Source organism: Salmo salar, chromosome 13, assembly GCF_965601325.2.
Source record: "Salmo salar chromosome 13, fSalSal1, whole genome shotgun sequence".
Taxonomy (NCBI): Eukaryota; Metazoa; Chordata; class Actinopteri; order Salmoniformes; family Salmonidae; genus Salmo; species Salmo salar.
This window is the reverse complement of record NC_138303.1, coordinates 37,083,534-37,103,612: the sequence shown is the minus strand read 5'-3', so window position 1 is coordinate 37,103,612 and position 20,079 is coordinate 37,083,534. Positions and strand designations below refer to the sequence as shown.

The following is a 20,079-nucleotide window of genomic DNA, read 5'->3' as shown; positions in this document are numbered from 1 at the left end:
TATAACCTATTGGGGGACAGAGCAGAGAGAAGACCACTCTCTCCAGACCTCAGGAGGACCCATCACCCACCCAGAAGACCCAGACACAACCGGCCCGTGGAGATTATGTGTAACCTGCTCCTATCATGGACCTTCCTGCTGGTAGCCTCAGGCTCGCTATTGGCCCATCCCATCACAGACTCTGCAGAGATGTCCTACCTGGGTCCTGGTGAGTACCAGATCCTCCACCCTTATAAACGTACTCCTCAACAGGCCAAGCTGCTGGGAAAGGCTGTTGTACTATGCTGTTGTACTATGAGGTTTTTAGGCAGGGTAGTTCAATAGTCACAGATGTAATTAAGGCCTGTGTGAGTCTTAATTAAACTTCAATCTTGAGGATTACAAACAAGTTGTAATCAGTGACCTTCTGTTATGGTATAATTGCTTTGAGACCTGGTTGATTGTGTCTGAGAACTATAGCAGTGTTAGTATTGAATGTGGAATATGATGTTTGCTTATGGTGGCAATGTTCCATTCACTTTTAATGCCATCAAAGTGTCGCTGCTTCTTAGTTATTAGTCATTAATCATCATGGTTGGACTAACATAAACACAACTGTACCTTTATCATCAATTATTCAGTGGAGAGTGAAGAGCCAGAGTGTATATCTAGACTAGATTGCTGCGTGTTGACTGTGTGTTGACTATGTGTTGACTGTGTGTTGACTGTGTGTTGACTGTGTGCTGACTGTGTGTTGACTGTGTGTTGACTGTGTGCTGACTGTGTGCTGACTGTGTGTTGACTGTGTGTTGACTGTGTGCTGACTGTGTGCTGACTGTGTGTTGACTGTGTGTTGACTGTGTGCTGACTGTGTGTTGATTGTGTTTTCCTCTGTGCTCAGTATCTCTGGAGGATGGTGGTGCAGGTAGTCCAGACGAGCTGTCTTTCTCTGAGCAGACATACCTCCCCCAGTCTGGCCCTGGACTCAGATACTCATCCCTACTGTCTGGAGATCTCAGCAGAGATGGTGAGATCACACAAACTAGTTGGACCCCTGCCTAAACAGTTACATCACAAATGTATAGACTGTAATACTTCATTTCAAGAGAAATATTACAACTCACCCTTCGTCTCCCTCAGGTCTCAGTGCAGCTGGACTACTACCAAGACAGATGAAGACAGATGTGAGTTTTTAAACTAATAGAAGATAAGAAGCATATATTGAGATACTATCATGTTTTGTTTTGGGAACACCCGTTCCATGACTCATGAAGTACTACAGCTGTAATTCTTCTCTGTTTCAGGTGTTGCTGGAGAAACAGAGTCACCTAAGTCCCGTCAGTCGCTTCTTTGGCATCAGGAAGCCATTCAGAAAGAGAGGAGGCAACTCAGAGTGTTTCTGGAAGTACTGTGTCTAACACAATCAACCGTCCTTAGAGAAATGCATTCCCACCGTACATTATGACAAAGAGATGGGGCTTGTACTGAGACACAACCCCTCTATTGCACACGAAAAAGCATACACATACGCACATTTGTAAATTCACACACACACACACACACACACACACACACACACACACACACACACACACACACACACACACACACACACACACACACACACACACACACACACACACACACACACACCGAACGCACACAGGAAGGCACACATACACGGATGCTGCACGCAGACAGTGATGGACTGAATCGATATCCCACAGGTTGATATATTCTACAGTAGAGTTGAGGACTGTTTAGTTTTGATGCAGTTTTCTATATTTCCCTGTCATACCTGTATGTTTAAAATATTCATAACTGTTTGATGTTGCAACGTGACCAGGATGAAGAACTAAATGGCTATATATTAAACAGAAATAAAATCTTCTATTTGGAAAAGCTTTTGGTTGGATGTCTGGTCCCTAAAAAAAATGTCTGTTTTTAAAAGAGATTTGAATTGTTTTTCAACATTCAATGACTCATTGAACTACCAAATGCAATTACGCACCGTCTGTGACAAAACAATAATGGAAAAGACGTGTAAGAAGAACATGATATAATATCTACATTAGTCTTTATTTCAATCATAAGGGTATGTGGTTCAGTGTAGAGTACATGCAAATAAGTCCTACTGTTTACTGTAGTTCTGAGAAGCAGATATTTCGAATATCAGATGAATTAGTAAATGATACGGAGGTATAATGTCATTGTGTTGCAAGGCCATCGACCCCGGAAACAGTCCATCCACTCCACTGGAAAAGCAGATATAAACTATTGGAACCAAGACTAAAAAATAACTGATATTGACACAAGATGGAGGGAGTGTTGGAACATAACTAATGAAATTACAGTTAACGAAAATGTACGCTTAATCCGGTATAAACTAATGTATATCATTTATTTTACAATAAACAAAGTTCACCAATTCTACAGCACAAAGGCAGAGTCATGTCTTAAGTGTAAAATGAACAATGACTCAATAATTCATGGCTTCTGGGATTGCTTTAAAGTCCAGAAGTTATGGGCGGAGCTAGAAAGTGGAAAGTTGTCTGTCGGGAGTTTTACAACGTAAATGTACTTTTAATCCGTCTATCTGCATATTTCAAGACACGGCATATGAAGGTGCAGTGAAATACACAATAGTTTGGACCATACTTTTCTCGTCAATCATTTTGAAAAACAAACGTTTACTTAAAAACTGGGAATCAAATGATCCTTCATCGTTAAGACAGTGGAAGAATCAAATGCATTATTATTTAGATATTGAAAATGTGTGGGCGATAGAGAAAAACAGAATAGCACCATTTGAGGCCATACGGCATAGAGTCTTACAAGCACTGGAGAAAGATGCGGTGGGAACATGTGGGTCTAGGCGGGTGTGATGTCGTTGATGTTTGTGTGCGTCTGTCTGTTGTCTTTTGTCTGTATATGTTAATATTTCTTTTTTTAAAGGGAAAAAATGAAAAGCAGGTTGAGACTTTGTTGTAGACTTTCTGGACAATGGAAATATAAAGAGGTGGAGGGAAGAATGGAGGGAGAGAAGGAGAAAGAGACATTCTAAGAGAGAGAGAGAGAGATCGTGAGCAGGAGAGAATATGCGAGAGAAACAGAGAAACAGAAACAGAGAGAGAGAGAGAGTCATTAACAGTAATTAAAATCAAGATCCTCTTTAATATGCATGGTGGTTGGACCACTTACAAGTAGACATTACATAATACAAGTACAACATTAATATTATTTGTTGCTATGTTTGTCTTTCTGACCTGCTGCTGAGAAAGGCCTTTTGTATATAGAGACACCCAGCCTTGGGAGATCTCTCTTCTGCTAAGCATTGTGCCATGCTTCATCCTCACTGGTTGTCTCCAGCATGGTCCCCTCTTCACCTGCTGGCACCAGAGAGCCCAATGACTGGAGGAGCACTAAAAGCTACGAGATAGAGGCATGGACGGCAAGGGAGGGAGGGAGGGAGGATGGGAGGGAGGATGGGAGGGAGTAAAGAAGGGAGGGGGAGTATGGGAGGGAATAAAGATGGGAGGGGGATAATGGGAGGGAGTAAAGAGGGGAGGGAGAGAGTATGGAGGGAGTTAAGAAGGGAGGGAGGGAGTAAAGAGGGAGCATGGGAGTATGGGAGGGAGAAAAGAGGGGAGGGGGGAGTATGGGAGGGGGTAAAGAAGGGGAGGGAGAGAGTATGGGAGGGAGTAAAGAGGGGAGGGAGGAGAATGGGAGGGGGTAAAGAGGGGAGGGGGAAGTATGGGAGGGTGTAAAGAGGGGAGGGGGAGTATGGGAGGGAGTAAAGAAGGGGGGGAGTATGGGAGGGGAAAAGAAGGGGAGGGAGGAGAATGGGAGGGGGTAAAGAAGGGGGTTGGGAGTATGGGAGGGAGTTAAGAGGGGAGGGGGGAGTATGGGAGGGAGTTAAGAGGGGAGGGGGAGTATGGGAGGGAGTTAAGAGGGGAGGGGGAGTATGGGAGGGAGTTAAGAGGGGAGGGGAGAGTATGGGAGGGAGTAAAGAGGGGAGGGGGAGTATGGGAGGGGTAAAGAAGGGAGGGGGGAGTATGGGAGGGAGTTAAGAGGGGAGGGGGAGTATGGGAGGGGTAAAGAAGAGAGGGGGGAGTATGGGAGAGGTAAAGAATGGAGGGGGGAGTATGGGAGGGAGTTAAGAGGGGAGGGAGGAGTATGGGAGTGAGTAAAGAGGGGAGGGGGCGTATGGGAGGGAGTTAAGAGGGGAAGGGGGAGTATGGGAGGGAGTTAAGAGGGGAGGGGGAGTATGGGAGGGAGTTAAGAGGGGGGGTATGGGAGGGAGTTAAGAGGGGAGGGGGGAGTATGGGAGTGAGTAAAGAGGGGAGGGGGAGTATGGGAGGGAGTAAAGAGGGCAGGGGGAGGAAGTTATTTGCCTATGTAACGTCTTTACACAAGCTACAGCCAATAATCCATTTATTAAAACAGTTCTAATAGACTAACACTGTGTTCCATGACATATTAAACCAGAAACCTGTTTAATATGTCATCTGTGTTCATAAACAAGATTTGAGTCAGGATCATCTCAGTCTTTGAATCTGTCTGCAACGGCTTGCCATCACATATCCAGAGGGACAGCACCAACAGTCAGCATTCACAGCTTCATCTCTTCTTTGATATAAAGAGGAGCATCTCAAATGATCAGAGTCCTCATCACAAAGTATAGGTAAAATAGACATTCCCCATAGGCCTACTAACATAACTAAGATCAAGGCAGTAAGTACAATATAAACTTTCCCTTTCTAATACATTCAGTAGATAGAAGAACCCAATATAGTCCTGCCTGAGTCACCTGTGTGTTGTTGATTATCCTGAGTTCTTGCTGATTGCAGTAGTGAGTTCCACTGAAGTTAAGTGAAGCCTTGGTACCCCAACATTTGTTTTATAGTCTCCCCTGACCAATTCCTGAGACTCCCAGGCCACCCCTAGGCAGGTGATCTCTCAGCCCCTCACTGCCATCCTGTCGTGACGCTGTACCTGCTACATTCCCAATTAATGTACAGTAGACAACTGCCTATTCTCCTTCTCCATCCTGGACTGAAGAACTACAGTCATCAGTGGGGACATTGACCTTATTACTCCAGTGACTCAGAACTAGAGTAAGTTGGACCTCTGTGGATCAGTTAGTCCACATTGTTGACCCCCCTGGCACTAGCTTGACTGCCTGACGGGCTAGTTTGGGACAGGTCAAGGTCACACAGAAAAATCGGCTGAGTAAGATAGTCAGGTTTTGAGGGAAAATCATTGGGGCAGCAATAGCAAGACCTGTCATCTCTCTATCTAGTCAGAGCCCCCCAGAAGGAAAACTAAATTGCATTTGACTCTTCCCACCTCGTCCACCTTGAATTCTAGCCCCTAGCTTCCATCTGGCCGCAAGTACAGACAACCAAAAGCCAGAAATGACTTTATTCCGAATGCAATAATGCAACTAAATCAGATGTTGGACTAATCGCACATTAACCTGTACATGTAGTATAATCAACATTTGTATGAAATTGTACTCATCCAGCCTACTGGCTTGTAATCATCCTTTGCTATTCTGATGTTGTTTTTAAATATGTATTTTTCATCTGTATGTATTGTGATTAGTGCAAAATGAATTGCCTCATTGAGGACATTAAAGTTTTCTGAATTTGAATCTGAATTTACTGCCTGGACAGTATCTGAGGTAGGATTGCCTTGTCAACTGCGATTTGAAGTAAAATACCATATGTGTTTTTATTGCCACATTCTAGTCTACTGAATAGGATAATACTCTTTATGGGTGTGAAGTGAGTATCAGATAGACAGAATTACATTATTCATGATATTACCCATATAACAGTGCATGTAAAATCTGAATTTACAGTACTAAACTGATGCAGTGTTAATATACTGCAGAACAACTAGTAGGCTGTGGGTTATTCCAACAAAATGTGGCTAAAGTACAGGCAGTGGACGATACTGTAGAGGGAAAAGGAGACAAAATCAAACTTTGTTCGTTTTCTTCATTTTTTTCTTTTTTTATTATTTTACAGCAGAAAGAATATAAAGCATTCAGAAAACATCTTCCATATTTTAAGGGCATTTCAAAACGTTTTGGATGGCTTCAGCAGCTGAAATCTCTTATTTTTTTTATTTTTTTTACATATCCATCGAGTCAGTGACACTTGTACATGCACAATTACAAAAACAAAACTAACAAACAAGAAAGAGGGGGAAGAAATAGAGGAGAAAGCAATACACATTAGGAGAACGGAAAAAAGGAGTGGTTGAAATAATAGGGGAAGGAGAGAAAGAGAGGGTCATAACAGGGAAAGATAGAGAGAAAGACAGTTATAGAGGAGAGGAGAATGTATCTAACACTAGTTTACATGCAAAGTGTCGAGGACCCACGACTTTGTTGGGCCATTTTTTTTCTTCTTGGTTTGGAATTGATGAAAACGTGCAGTTCGGTAAAGGGTGCCATATAATTGCTGTCCATAAACTACTGAATGCTTGTCTTGCAATACTGGCATTTGCATAAGAGTACGTCAACTAAATGTGTCCAATCATTTTTATCTTCACTAGGTCTATAGGTCTCCACAAAATAATGCTTATTGCTCTGTGTCCACAAGTGGAAAAGGTTGTGAGATGATTTCTGCTCTGTGGTCCTGATGTGCCTACCTTTCAGTAGTTTGGGTGCATTGACAAAGGTAGAGGAGGAAAGGTAGTCCCTCAGGTCAATCAGCAGAGTGTAATGAAGGTAATCAAATCCATATGAAGTGCCTGTTTCTATAGCTAACCTGTCATACCATCCAGAAAATGGCTGTCAGCCATTCCTGAAGGGCTTTTTCTGAAACAACTGTCCCTTTAATATCTGGTCATCTTCAACTGCCTCAAAGTCTCAGGAAGACCCCACTCAAATGTTTCAACATGTCATCACCCATATCTTAACTGAGATGAAATGTATAACTGAGAATAACTTGATAGACTATTTGAAGCCGTGTGTGATATTATTACAAAGCAAGTCCTTGTTTTACTGAGAAACATCAAGTCAGAGGAGGTCAAAGGTTGAAATGTTACTATATCCATTAGCATAGTCTATAAAAGAAAGTTAAGCATTTCAATTAGACTTTAAGCCATAGTGTCCCATAATGCAAATTCCTTTCTGTCTGAGCTATAGCCAAGACAGAAATAATTGACCGTACTGCCAATTGTGATCAACTTGTCTTAATTCTAATTAGCTACACTGCAATGTTTTGTATCCCCTATTTTTTATATAGTGCCCTTACCTCTCTCCTCAGTTCAGCTTACCTATCTGAGAGGAAGTGGATAACAGTAATGTATCCAGGATCATAGTAATCATTTGCCTGTCTTGACCGGAAAGCTCTGTTGAGGGGCCTTGCATCTTTCTATCCTATTTCAATACAGTATGTCCTCTCTCTGCAGTGAATCACCAATCAGTGTCCTGCTCCACTTCCTCCTCCCCATTTTGGCACCCTGAGTAAAAGACGGAAGGGAGGTGAGCCGTTCCCTAGGACCAGGAGCAGGCTAGGAAAATAATACATGATGAGCTCCATCTGCTGAACTGTGTACAAGTGATACTGACTGTGCCTTGACATACCTATCTGCATATCTGGATGTGTCCTGTGCAGTGTACTGTTGCCTGTGTGTGTGTGTGTGTGTGTGTGTGTGTGTGTGTGTGTGTGTGTGTGTGTGTGTGTGTGTGTGTGTGTGTGTGTGTGTGTGTGTGTGTGTGTGTGTGTGTGTGTGTGTGTGTATGTGTGTGTGTGTGTGTGTGTGTGTGTGTGTGTGTGTGTGTGTGTGTTGTTGCCTAGTAAAATACTTGCAGTATACTGCCAAAAGAGTGTCCAAACGGTTCAGGTATTTGAAGTTGAGAGCACACTATCTCTAGATCCAAATGAAAGAAACATAAAATGTGTAAAAAAAAGTTTCAACTTGCTTCTAGAAAAACTTGCCCTCATGCTACCCCTGGAAATATGGTCAGTAAATACTGCAGATTGATCATAGTTTGTATTTTAAGGGTTCTCCTCTTCCCTCCAATCACATGCCCTCCGTCTTTCAGAGTTCTGTGACACGTCAAACCAACGTTCTTCGTTTTACAGAACAGCAAGTCTTTAAGTCTGACTACCGATTCTAGAAAAATAAGCATGCTTTGGGTGCAGTTCAGTCACCCAGTTAACTATTTTACCCATGCAAGCATAATAAAACCTTCTCGTATGGCCACAGCAGTGTATTGGCTGGCATTCTTACCACTACCAGAATGATGAATGCAAGGCAATAAAACCACAGAAGTTATGGAATCTAATTCTCATGGTTTCAACAGGCAGTTCCAATAGAAAATGAAAATGCTTAGAATGTTGACAAGATGGAATGCGCTCCATGGGTTAAGGGAACACTGCCACCTGACTGACTTTGGTGATGGTTTTGGATTGATATATTGTATGTACTTGATATACAGTAGTCCTAAAGAATCATGGGTCAGTTGATATTTGTATCTCCAAAGCCATGCTTTCCTCCTTAGGTACCTTACATGCTTCCTGACATTGGCTTTGTGCGATCAATCAGGATATGATTAGGCACTTTCTACATAAACACTCTGAAAATAGGTTTACATATCAAGTCTCTGTGAAATAAACACAAACATACAGAGAAATAAACCCAGAAGTACATAATAATAACAACATCAGAACAGCCAACAGTGTCTGAGATGAAATTCAGCAATTAAAACAACAAAATGTAATTGTCCAATGGCATGTTCTTATAGGAATATAATATATTTCAGCAGAACTGCAAGAACCGGCAGACACTTATGGACTAGGATTGAATACCATTGGATAGTCTCTATCATGCATTCACAGATACAGTATAATCAACTGGTATCAATGGGTCTGTTCCCACATTTCATTTCATCATCTTTCAAACATGGCCCTCACATATCCCATTATGAACCAGACACAGACACTGTGTTCTTCCTCAGAAGTTGCTATAATAGTAGTGGTGCATCTTGTTACGTTTACAGGTTTACAGATCACTCCCTTTGGCTCATTGACTTAGCTGCAATGATCCATAATGGTTCATGTGTTTCACTTTAACCCCATCCGTTCTTTTTTTTTAGCACTTTCGATTGTTTAAAGTGTTCCTTCTGCAAGTAAATGACTCATTTACTTTTACAAAGAATACCAGCGATGCTACACATCATTCACTGTGGCCACATTACATTTGGACAATAAATAACTCTGGTCTGTCCAGACCCTGACAGCCTTGGTAAAGGTAGTTTCCAGCCCAAACGTAAAAACAAATGTCTTGTGTCAGCAGTTTGATATGGTTGATATGGTCTATTTCATCACCTGTGAGTTGTCCTATGAAACACATATTCATTCAACCTCAACTATAAACAACAACAAAAACAGGGCTGAGATTCCCATAGACAAGGTTGCCATTTACAATCTTTATATGAACACAATCCATATGAACATGCTAAGAGACATTGACTCCACAACCCTTCTCTCATACGGATAAAATAAAGCACACATTTCTTTTGCATTTGAAATGTTACTGACAAAGTGATCCCTGTGTATTTGGTGACGATGGCAAAAAATCTTGGGTTGTTCTGACGTGTGATAATGGATGAGAAATGGGAGACTTAAAAGTTGCTGTTGAAATATTTCTCCCTCTGCAATGTGTATCTCTATCTGTGATTCGCTGCCAGTCGTGATGGGACCTTGTGGTCTTCAATGCTAGTGTCTATTTCATTGTATGATTATCTGTTCTGATAACATTAACTTCATTATCTTGTTAAGCAATATAGCATTCACATTACTTGGCACCATTGGCAAAAGATTCTTGGTAGCCCAAAACAAAAATGTAAACATAACCATACTTGTCTTAAGATAATTTTGCAGATTTCTCCTATCTCTAAATACATTATATATATTTTTTTTTACTTTTTAGTATTCGCAATAATGTCATGCTTTAGCAAAATGTTCTTCTCAAGAACAATCAAAATAAAATAAAATACTCTTATAGTGAAATAGTTAGAATCATTTTACAGAGCATAGCCACTACTGCTTTCGCTGAGGGGTTTTTTAACCTTTGTTCATGTTTTTCATGCACATAGCTCATTTTTATCCCAGGTATTTACACTATATACAATCAATACAACCATACTTCTTAGGCATTCAAACAAAACTATACAAATATTCTGTTTTTGTCTCGTACCTGTTTTTGACCCCTTTTTAATGAATAAAATAATATATTTCTAAAATACAATCCCCTTTGGGTAAATGTTTTTCCCTACGTACCTTCAGCCTTCTTTATATACAGAAACCGCTCAATTGTCAAAAATATGGATTTGTCTAACCCCTATTTTGGGACTAGCTTAGGGACCCCTCAAAGAATCTCTAAGACGTCAAGGCAATGTATGTGATCTTCCCCTCAAAAGCCCTCACAGGCCCTGAAGTTCATTTAAAAAGAACAACAATAACCTTCATGACTGTTATCATTACAACACAAAAGAGGCAAGTTTTCTTTCTTTTTAGAATACTGAGTAAACAAATAAGGCAAATAAAAAAGAAAAGAAGAGGACAATGTTGGTATCATTCAGTAACTAGAGGGTATGAATGACTCTTGGGGAAGTAGGTGGGTACATGGGAAACTCTGTTGCATTTTAACATGAAGACAAACGCAAAACATTGAAAAACAGAGGTTACAGACCTAATTTCAAGCACGCAGGCGAAGACTTTCACCCATAGGCATGCACATTTGATAAAATCGACAACACATAATTTTTAGGAGACAAGTCAGTTATACCAGTAATGGGTATAAGCACGAAACAGATTCAAGCAAAGAGGAATTAAACATATATTTAAAAAAAACACACCATTGAATCCCTTTATCTCTTGCCTCACAGTGCCCCCTAAACGTAGATAACAAAATAAGCCATTCTTTTAATACGCCCCGCCCATTCCTTCTCACACCCCTCCTACATTCATATGCAGCCCCACCCCTTCGGACTGACTGGCGGAGTAGAGCACAGCGTAACAGAAGGACGCTTGATCTATTTTCAGTTACTATACTGAATGTATTCGTCTACTGTTGATAGGGAGAGTAAGTTTGCAAATGGATCAATATATTACCGAATGTTTGGTTCATTAGATGACATGTTTTCTCATTCAAATGGATGAATCAGTTCACTTAAAAAATTATGAAATACAATTAGAGCCAAGTCCCAATGTGTTTCTGTAATGTTTCCTTATGTTCTGGTCGGCGTCTGTCCTCCATCCTAGGTGTCCTCCATCCTAGGTGTCCTCCATCCTAGGTGTCCTCCATCTTATCCTTTTGGTTTGATCCACTGATGGCAGGGACCTTTTCAACATGTCCAACATTCCTCTTCCTTTACCATCTAAAAACCTAGACTCCAATACTCCCAAAAAGACAAAGCAATCCATGAAAAAGTGCAAAAAATGTCATGAAGCTAATGTTCTGCCCCCCACAGCTTCTTCTCCTTCAGTTTAGAATCCTACAGAAGAAGTTGCCACTCTCCAACATACACAACGATAGATAAACGTGAAAAATGCTGTTGTTGTACATGTAATAGAAGTGGAATCAGTCACGCTGCCATAGTCGTAATAATAATCGCAGTGTTTTCACTGAACTGTTTTTTTTCTTCTCTTGTAAAATGTCTTGGGTACAAAGGGGGGAAAGAAAAGGAGGAGAGTGATGTCACATTGTGAGGGGGCTCTTCTGAGGGTTCTCATGTTCCTTGGCCCTTTTCGATTCGTTCACTCTGAAACACAGACAGAGAGACAGACGTAATTTAAACAGGGTCTATGATCACCGTCACAGATCAGCTCTCACTGGATGGTGATGTACTCTAATGTCTCAAACCATTCCCCTCCATAGAGGACACCATTCCCCTCCCTAGAGAACACCATTCCCCTCCATAGAGGACACCATTCCCCTCCCTAGAGGACACCATTCCCCTCCATAGAGGACACCATTCCCCTCCCTAGAGGACACCATTCCCCTCCCTAGGGACACCATTCCCCTCCCTAGAGGACACCATTCCCCTCCATAGAGGACACCATTCCCCTCCATAGAGGACACCATTCCCCTCCATAGAGGACACCATTCCCCTCTCTACAGGACACCATTCCCCTCTCTAGAGGACACCATTCCCCTCCATAGAGGACACCATTCCCCTCCCTAGAGGACACCATTCCCCTCCATAGAGGACACCATTCCCCTCCCTAGAGGACACCATTCCCCTCCCTAGGGACACCATTCCCCTCCATAGAGGACACCATTCCCCTCCCTAGAGGACACCATTCCCCTCCATAGAGGACACCATTCCCCTCCCTAGAGGACACCATTCCCCTCCATAGAGGACACCATTCCCTCCATAGAGGACACCATTCCCCTCCCTAGAGAACACCATTCCCCTCCATAGAGGACACCATTCCCCTCCATAGAGGACACCATTCCCCTCCATAGAGGACACCATTCCTCTCCATAGAGGACACCATTCCCCTCCCTAGAGGACACCATTCCCCTCCATAGAGGACACCATTCCCCTCCATAGAGGACACCATTCCCCTCCATAGAGGACACCATTCCCCTCCATAGAGGACAACATTCCCCTCCCTAGAGGACACCATTCCCCTCCCTAGAGGACACCATTCCCCTCCATAGAGGACACCATTCCCCTCCCTAAAGGACACCATTCCCCTCCATAGAGGACACCATTCCCCTCCATAGAGGACACCATTCCCCTCCCTAGAGGACACCATTCCCCTCCATAGAGGACACCATTCCCCTCCCTAGAGGACACCATTCCCCTCCCTAGGGACACCATTCCCCTCCATAGAGGACACCATTCCCCTCCCTAGAGGACACCATTCCCCTCCATAGAGGACACCATTCCCCTCCCTAGAGGACACCATTCCCCTCCATAGAGGACACCATTCCCTCCATAGAGGACACCATTCCCCTCCCTAGAGAACACCATTCCCCTCCATAGAGGACACCATTCCCCTCCATAGAGGACACCATTCCCCTCCCTAGAGGACACCATTTCCCTCCCTAGAGGACACCATTCCCCTCCATAGAGGACACCATTCCCCTCCATAGAGGACACCATTCCCCTCCATAGAGGACACCATTCCCCTCCCTAGAGGACACCATTCCCCTCCATAGAGGACACCATTCCTCTCCATAGAGGACACCATTCCCCTCCCTAGAGGACACCATTCCCCTCCATAGAGGACACCATTCCCCTCCATAGAGGACACCATTCCCCTCCCTAGAGGACACCATTCCCCTCCCTAGAGGACACCATTCCCCTCCCTAGAGGACACCATTCCCCTCCATAGAGGACACCATTCCCCTCCATAGAGGACACCATTCCCCTCCATAGAGGACACCATTCCCCTCTCTACAGGACACCATTCCCCTCTCTAGAGGACACCATTCCCCTCCATAGAGGACACCATTCCCCTCCCTGGAGGACACCATTCCCCTCCATAGAGGACACCATTCCCCTCCATAGAGGACACCATTTCCCTCCATAGAGGACACCATTCCCCTCCATAGAGGACACCATTCCCCTCCCTAGAGGACACCATTTCCCTCCCTAGAGGACACCATTTCCCTCCCTAGAGGACACCATTCCCCTCCCTAGAGGACACCATTTCCCTCCCTAGAGGACACCATTCCCCTCCCTAGAGGACACCATTCCCCTCCCTAGAGGACACCATTCCCCTCCCTAGAGGACACCATTCCCCTCCCTAGAGGACACCATTCCCCTCCATAGAGGACACCATTCCCCTCCATAGAGGACACCATTCCCCTCCCTAGAGGACGCCATTCCCCTCCATAGAGGACACCATTCCCCTCCCTAGAGGACACCATTCCCCTCCCTAGAGGACGCCATTCCCCTCCATAGAGGATGCCATTCCCCTCCATAGAGGACACCATTCCCATCCATAATTCCCTCCATAGAGGACACCATTCCCCTCCATAGAGGACACCATTCCCCTCCATAATTCCCTCCATAGAGGACACCATTCCCTTGAGGGAGGACAAGAGACATGGAGTGCGACACAGCCCTTGTCAACGGGAGCTGGTGCTGGTCTGGAAAGAAAACAGTGATAAATCTGACAACTATCAACATCGATAAAGACTTATTTGGATTCGATCTCATTCAGTCTAAATGATTCTGTTGAATCACTAAGTCTTACAGCTCACTGAGCCCATTCCTTCAATACTCTACATTTTCTAACGGGTCAACATTGAAAACGATTCTTAAACCAGTTTGATTTACTTTTAGACTCTTGAGAATGAAATAAGGTGTCTTGATAATTGAAATCTCTCCAAAACAAATCTCAAGAGAGGAAACAGTCCCTTGACAATTCCACCAAATATTTGTTGGGCTGAAAGAGACCATCAAGGCAGGCAGAGGTTTACTAATTGGTTTGTATTTGGAACATTACTATGCACCAAATCAATGACTTTATCACTCCAGAATGGTGTTTATATGAGTTTAATCAGAGGACTGTATTATTGTGTCTATCACTAAATGATCAACTACTAACACAATTGAAAACGTAACGCGTTCAATTTGTGAAAGAGGAGAAAATGTCATACATATATTTAGACAAAAATATCCTATCCAAACTTGTATTGCATTATGTACTGGGAAGTGACATTACCTTGGCATTCCACTTGTGAACCATGTCCAAACTGAGCCAGAGCCAAACCGATGGCTCAGTAAACACCACACCTAATCAGTGAATGGATAGTGACACATACTTTAGAACTCCAGCATGTACAATGGACTCAGTGGACTTAGCCAATTACTGTGTTATATCATAATCAATATACCTATTGGCCCTTGGTGCTTGTTCTGCTGACCACAGGAACACTGGGACTGGTGTATTTGCTCTGCCTGGCTTTACCTTCTATACTGCTTCTGAGAAAAGTCTTCTCATATGCATTTAGGATGAGTGGACAATGAGTGGACAGAACCAAGGTAATGTCTGTTTTTTACCATAGAGGACCACATTTCTATCACCATGGACCAGTTTTTACCACTGAGGACCAGTTTGGAAACAAGTGTTTTAATTTGTACTTTTAAGTGCTATCCTCTAGGAATACATTGCTTTGTTTTTTACCTACATGTTTTTTACCTACATTTCACACGGTTTACACGTGTATCAACCCGAACATCCTTTAACTCTACAGAGCTCATTGGTGAGCCCCCACCCACACTGCTATTTATGTAGGTTTAGTGATTCTCAGTGTGCTACTTCCTCTTCCTCTTCCCCTGGGGTGTGAATCCATTACTGGTACCACTACTGCTGTTCTAACTCCCTGGAGGTGCATGGCAGGGACTTCCCATTGTTTGCCTAGTACTGCTAGTCTGACCTATTTGTGCCATCACAGCACTGTAACCCAGATCTTAACAAACATGCACGCTATCACATCTTTATAGTACTGTAACCTCATCTGCTCTCAAAGCACAGTAACCCATACCGTATAGTAAGGATTCTTCAGATACAGAGTTAGTTAAGTTATCTGGGTTATAGCCTTATCAACCTAGCAATTTGTCATATAGAGATTGTGCTGATATATTACAATGAATTGATTCATACAATGAACTGATTCATAAATTCTAATTCCCTTGTCTAAGAAGATGAACTACAGTGTTTGTGAGTCATAAAGATGATGACGCTGATGATAACTGTCACATACTGTCGGTATTTTTGTCAATATGCCTGAAGACTTTCCGGGGGAGTAGTCGGACAGACAAACCGTTTCTACCCATGAAGAATTTCTTCAATATTTTCAGTGGTGACGCAAGTGTCATTGAACCAGGCCTGAAATAGTGACAGATACCAATGCAATGCCGAAAGGAGCTCGTACAAGACAGTTTCGACAGTTGGAGTGAACAAAACCAAAGGGGATCAAGCCCTCCCTCAACTGGGTCATGTGGGGCGCAACAGGACAGACAGTAAGACAGACAGCTGTTTGGGAGAGAACATCCGGTCCATAGCATGCCCGGGGGTACATGTTAAAGAGCAAGGCCCATAGAGTCATGCAACACAGTAAACATGATAGAGAAAACAACCTTCCGTTCTGTAAATAGGCATTTTCACAACCACATAAATAAAACAGAAGAACAATTCAACTCCTTTCCAGAGAAGAGAAAGAGGTGCCTGTTAAGTGTTGCGGTGACATAGTCATTCATAAGCAGTGGTTAGTTGGTTTAATAAGAGTAAAGTTACATCTGCTCTGACTCTGAGCTTCTCAGTCAGTCCCCCTGTGGCTCCAGTAGGCAGCCATCATGCAAGCAGGCATCAAGCAACAGTGATGGACAAGATACAGGGAGGGGGAGAGAGAGAAAGAGAGAGGGAGGGAGAGATGGATGGAAAGAAAGTGAGAGAGAGAGGAGGTCAAGGACTCAGGATATATAACTGTATTGTTAGAGAGAGAGAGAGGCAGAGACATACAGTGTAGACAGGGAGGAGAGAAAGAGAAGGACGAACTGTGTTGCTGAGGCTGCACTCACCCGCTTGAACAGTCTATGGTCCATCAAGGGGCTTCGCATAAAGAGCAAAACAATACCAGACAGCTATTAGCACACAGTAGGCACTGTGAGGGAAGGAATGGGGGCGAGGAGAGGAGAGGTGGGGGCCAAATACAGTGACGGGAAATAGGGGGGTGTCTGAAGTGTTGTATATAACCCACCCAGACCTTTTATCAACCCCAAAATAAATAAGAAGACCGAGAACTGTCCCTCTCATCTGTGCAGACTCATTCTTGCCATCTAACGTGTAGTAAACCATTCATATATCTTGCAAATCCCTACACTGAAAGAAGGCATGTATTTGGTAGTGTGTGAATATAACAAACATATCTGGGAACCCATACGAGTTAATGTTGTGGGCAGGGCTTACCTGTGGCGGCAGCGGCGTAGAAACCTCATGATCTTCCTGGCAGCCTGGTCCTGCCTCTTAGTGAGCAGACTACTTCTACAACACACAAGACAAGAGGGAACATTGGCTTTTGAGAGGGTCCACAATATTAAAAGATACTGTGGTTGTTTGGAGCTAGTGTAGTTTTACAATGCTTGGTGCTCTTTTTCAACCACGCTTTAAGCCTTACTTTGGTGAATTTGTATAGCATGGATACTGTCCTCTCCAGTACTCTAGAGCCTTAGTGTCTTCATCAATATAAAACATATTTACAGATGTCGTACGTTCAAAATCTCAACCAATTATGCACGAACACAGAAGGCCACTATGATCCTTGGGACTGCAAATGGGACTGCGTCGTTCGTCCCTTATAAATTGATTTCCCCAAGTGAAGTCTGCAAGGTTAAAGCGGCAGTCAGCAGTTGCCTTCTCCCCCCCCCTGGTCCATAAAAAAGCTGAGGGATGGGGGCTGGAGAAATGTACCACTCTCAAATTCATACACGGAGCTATGGGTACAAGGACTGACCAAACCCTTAGTATCAAAATTATACTTTTGTGGGTATATACTATATAGAGTTTGTTAAAATGTACTTTGTTTTAAAACATTGGCATAAAATAAGCTTATATTTTGGGTTCTGATGGGGTATGACAGTTGAACTAAGCTCATGAGGCATTTATAAGTTATATTCTTTAAGAATCAATGGTACATTTCATTCATTTATAAGTCCCAAAATAGATAACAACTGCAGACTGCTGCTATCCTGTAATGAGGCCCGCCTCCTGTATGTGTGTATTACTGTGTGTGTAGCTGAGTGTGTGTCAATGGGTTTAGCTACCTGGGTTTATGCTGCTGTATGTTCGTGTGTGTGTTATTTAATCAATAAGGCATGAGGGGGGTTTGTGGTATATGGCCAATATACCACGGCCACGGGCTGTTCTTAAGCATGATGCAACGCGGAGTGCCTAGATACAGCCCTAAGCCGTGGTATATTGGCCATATACCACAAACCCCTGAGTTGCCTTATTGCTATTATAAACTGGTTACCAACATAATTAGAGAAGTAAAAATAAATGTTTTGTCATACCCGTGGCTGTCAGCCAATCAGCATTCAGGGCTCGAACCACCCAGTTTATAATGTGTATTTAACTACGTGAGTTTGTGTTGCTGTGTTTCAGTGTGAGTGTGCTACTGTGTGTGTGTGTGTGTTGCTGTGTGTGTGTGTCACGGATCCCCCCGGTACTGCTGCTCATTCTGTTCACCAGTTCCGGAGGTCGACGTCACCGGCTTTCTAGGCTGCACTGAACTGTGTCATTACGCACACCTGTCCGCTATTCCCACTGATTAGTACTTGTGCCCTTTGTTTCCCCCATTGGGCTGTCGATAATTGTTCCCATGTCCGTTGGTCGTGTGAGTACCTATGCGTTGTCGCAGCCTGTGCTGTGTGTTTTGTGCATTGTGTATTACGGGTCTCGTCCCGTGTCGTTCTACGAGGTTTACCCTCGCTATTTTGTTTGGGTACATCCCAGTGTTTTGTTTACGTGTTTGTTTTGGGTGTATTAAAAACCCAGATGCTGTATTCCTGCGCCTGTCTCCACATCCTTTATACCAGCGTGACAGTGTGTTTAGCTACCTAAGTTTGTGTTGCTGTGTGTGTGTGTGTGTGTGTGTGTGTGTGTGTGTGTGTGTGTGGTGTGTGTGTGTGTGTGTGTGTGTGTGTGTGTGTGTGTGTGTGTGTGTGTGTGTGTGTGTGTGTGTGTACACATACCTGAGTTTATGTTGCACCAGGGCGGCGGCGGCTCCTCTGCGGTGGGGCCTGAGCCTGCCATACTCCTTGTAGCTGCGGTAGTATTGCTGGATCAGCACGGCCGCCCGCCTGCTCTGCTGGAACTTCTTCTGCTCGTGGTAGCTGCGGAACTTACTCTGGATAAGAATGGCGGCCTGCGTCATCTTCTTATAAAGTGCATACTGCCACCGAGAGGACCAGAGAGAGGAGGAGACGGAGGGTCAGGAACAGGAGGGTTGGAAACGATGGCCTCAAACGCACACATCTCTTGTCTGATTCACACTATATGGCCAAATCAAGTCAAGCCAAACTGGGCTGACCTGGTGACGTATTCACTCTAGCTGCTGGGACCGTGCTGGAAAAGATAGACTAGCCAGTACGGTTAAGGTTGGCCCTAGAGTGTGAATCAGGCACAATACTATATAACTGGACTTAGGAAAGGTGCTGATGTAGGTTGAGTAGCAATATAACCAAGTCAAGTGTGATGATCAAGTGAACTTAGGTTGCATTGTAAGCAATCTGAGACAGTGAAAATATGTTACCTTCAAGGCTATCCATGTAAGCTTGCAAACAAAGAAAATGTGAGATTGTGAATCACGAAGGGGCATGAACAAGGTTCAGTCTGCGCCTAGAAAAACAGACTAAACTGAATAAAGTTAAAGGTTTTCTAAAAAACCCTAATCAATGTACTGCAATCAGTCCTACATCTATCCACTGTCTGTAAGATAATGCAATATGTAAAAGCATCCAACTATTGAATCTCCATGTGTGTGCCAAGCCTACCTGTTTGTACTTCTTGTAACAACGCTGAATGACGGCCGCAGCTACTTCCTGTTGATCTCTGAATGGGCGTCCCTGTGAGAGAGTACGAGAGATCAGCGGTCAGAAGTCAGAGTATAGGAGGTGGCGTAGTCTATTATAGAGCGCCACGGCTCCCTGAGGTCTCTTCCTGGGCCCAGGGCCCTGGTTGTCTGGAGGACAGAGGGAGGACCTGGGGTTGAGGAGGCTGGGGGAGAGGCTCCATCCTGGGCTGGGAGAGAAGAGAGGTAGGTGGTGGTGCCAGCCCAGAGTTCTTCTCCTCCCCAGTGTCAGCTGGCAGAGGGGTAGAACAGATGACAGTGAACGACAGTGAACAGTTTGAGACGTGGAAACTCATTAAAGCTAGCCATGGGGGGGATAGCAAGGTGAGGCGTGGGGAGGCTGGGCAGGGTATGTGGAGCTGGTTAAGGACAGGAAGCAGCGGGCTCCACACACATAATTTAAAGAGTAAGAGAGAGAGAAGACAGAGAAAGAAAGGGAGAGAGAGCTTACAGGAAGCAGGAAAGAGGGAGCAGTGCAGT

The 20,079-nt window shown here is 43.8% G+C and overlaps 2 protein-coding genes across 7 annotated transcripts in view; one reads left to right on the top strand and one right to left on the bottom strand.

Annotated features, from left to right (window-relative positions):
• On the top strand, positions 1-1,584 carry LOC106567347 (urotensin-2). The gene is made up of 4 exons (XM_014136485.3): positions 1-208; positions 881-1,006; positions 1,120-1,163; positions 1,284-1,584. Exons 1-4 carry the CDS (start codon positions 106-108, stop codon positions 1,395-1,397), a joined length of 387 nt encoding a protein of 128 aa, XP_013991960.1. The 5' UTR covers positions 1-105; the 3' UTR covers positions 1,398-1,584.
• A 7,831-nt stretch (positions 1,585-9,415) lies between these two features.
• The window catches only part of LOC106567259 (calmodulin-binding transcription activator 1), a 493,378-nt gene continuing 482,714 nt past the window's right edge, over positions 9,416-20,079 (bottom strand). For 3 of the 6 annotated variants that reach the window (XM_014136342.3, XM_045693185.2, XM_045693184.2), the window contains 6 exons: positions 19,523-19,594; positions 19,282-19,302; positions 18,722-18,921; positions 16,938-17,012; positions 16,550-16,580; positions 9,416-11,767 (listed from right to left, as the gene is read on the bottom strand). In XM_014136342.3, coding sequence (XP_013991817.1) covers positions 11,735-11,767; positions 16,550-16,580; positions 16,938-17,012; positions 18,722-18,921; positions 19,282-19,302; positions 19,523-19,594 — 432 coding nt within the window. In that variant the 3' untranslated portion in view covers positions 9,416-11,734. The remainder of the gene's footprint in view (positions 11,768-16,549; positions 16,581-16,937; positions 17,013-18,721; positions 18,922-19,281; positions 19,303-19,522; positions 19,595-20,079) is intronic. The other 3 variants (XM_014136343.3, XM_014136344.3, XM_045693183.2) reach the window with 3 other exon arrangements.

Coding starts and splice junctions, on each gene's coding strand:
- LOC106567347 (XM_014136485.3), top strand. CDS start 106: ATGTGTAACCTGCTCCTATCATGGACCTTCCTGCTGGTAGCCTCAGGC. Junction 1,007..1,119: donor TGGAGATCTCAGCAGAGATG/GTGAGATCACAC, acceptor CGTCTCCCTCAG/GTCTCAGTGCAGCTGGACTA. Junction 1,164..1,283: donor CAAGACAGATGAAGACAGAT/GTGAGTTTTTAA, acceptor TCTCTGTTTCAG/GTGTTGCTGGAGAAACAGAG.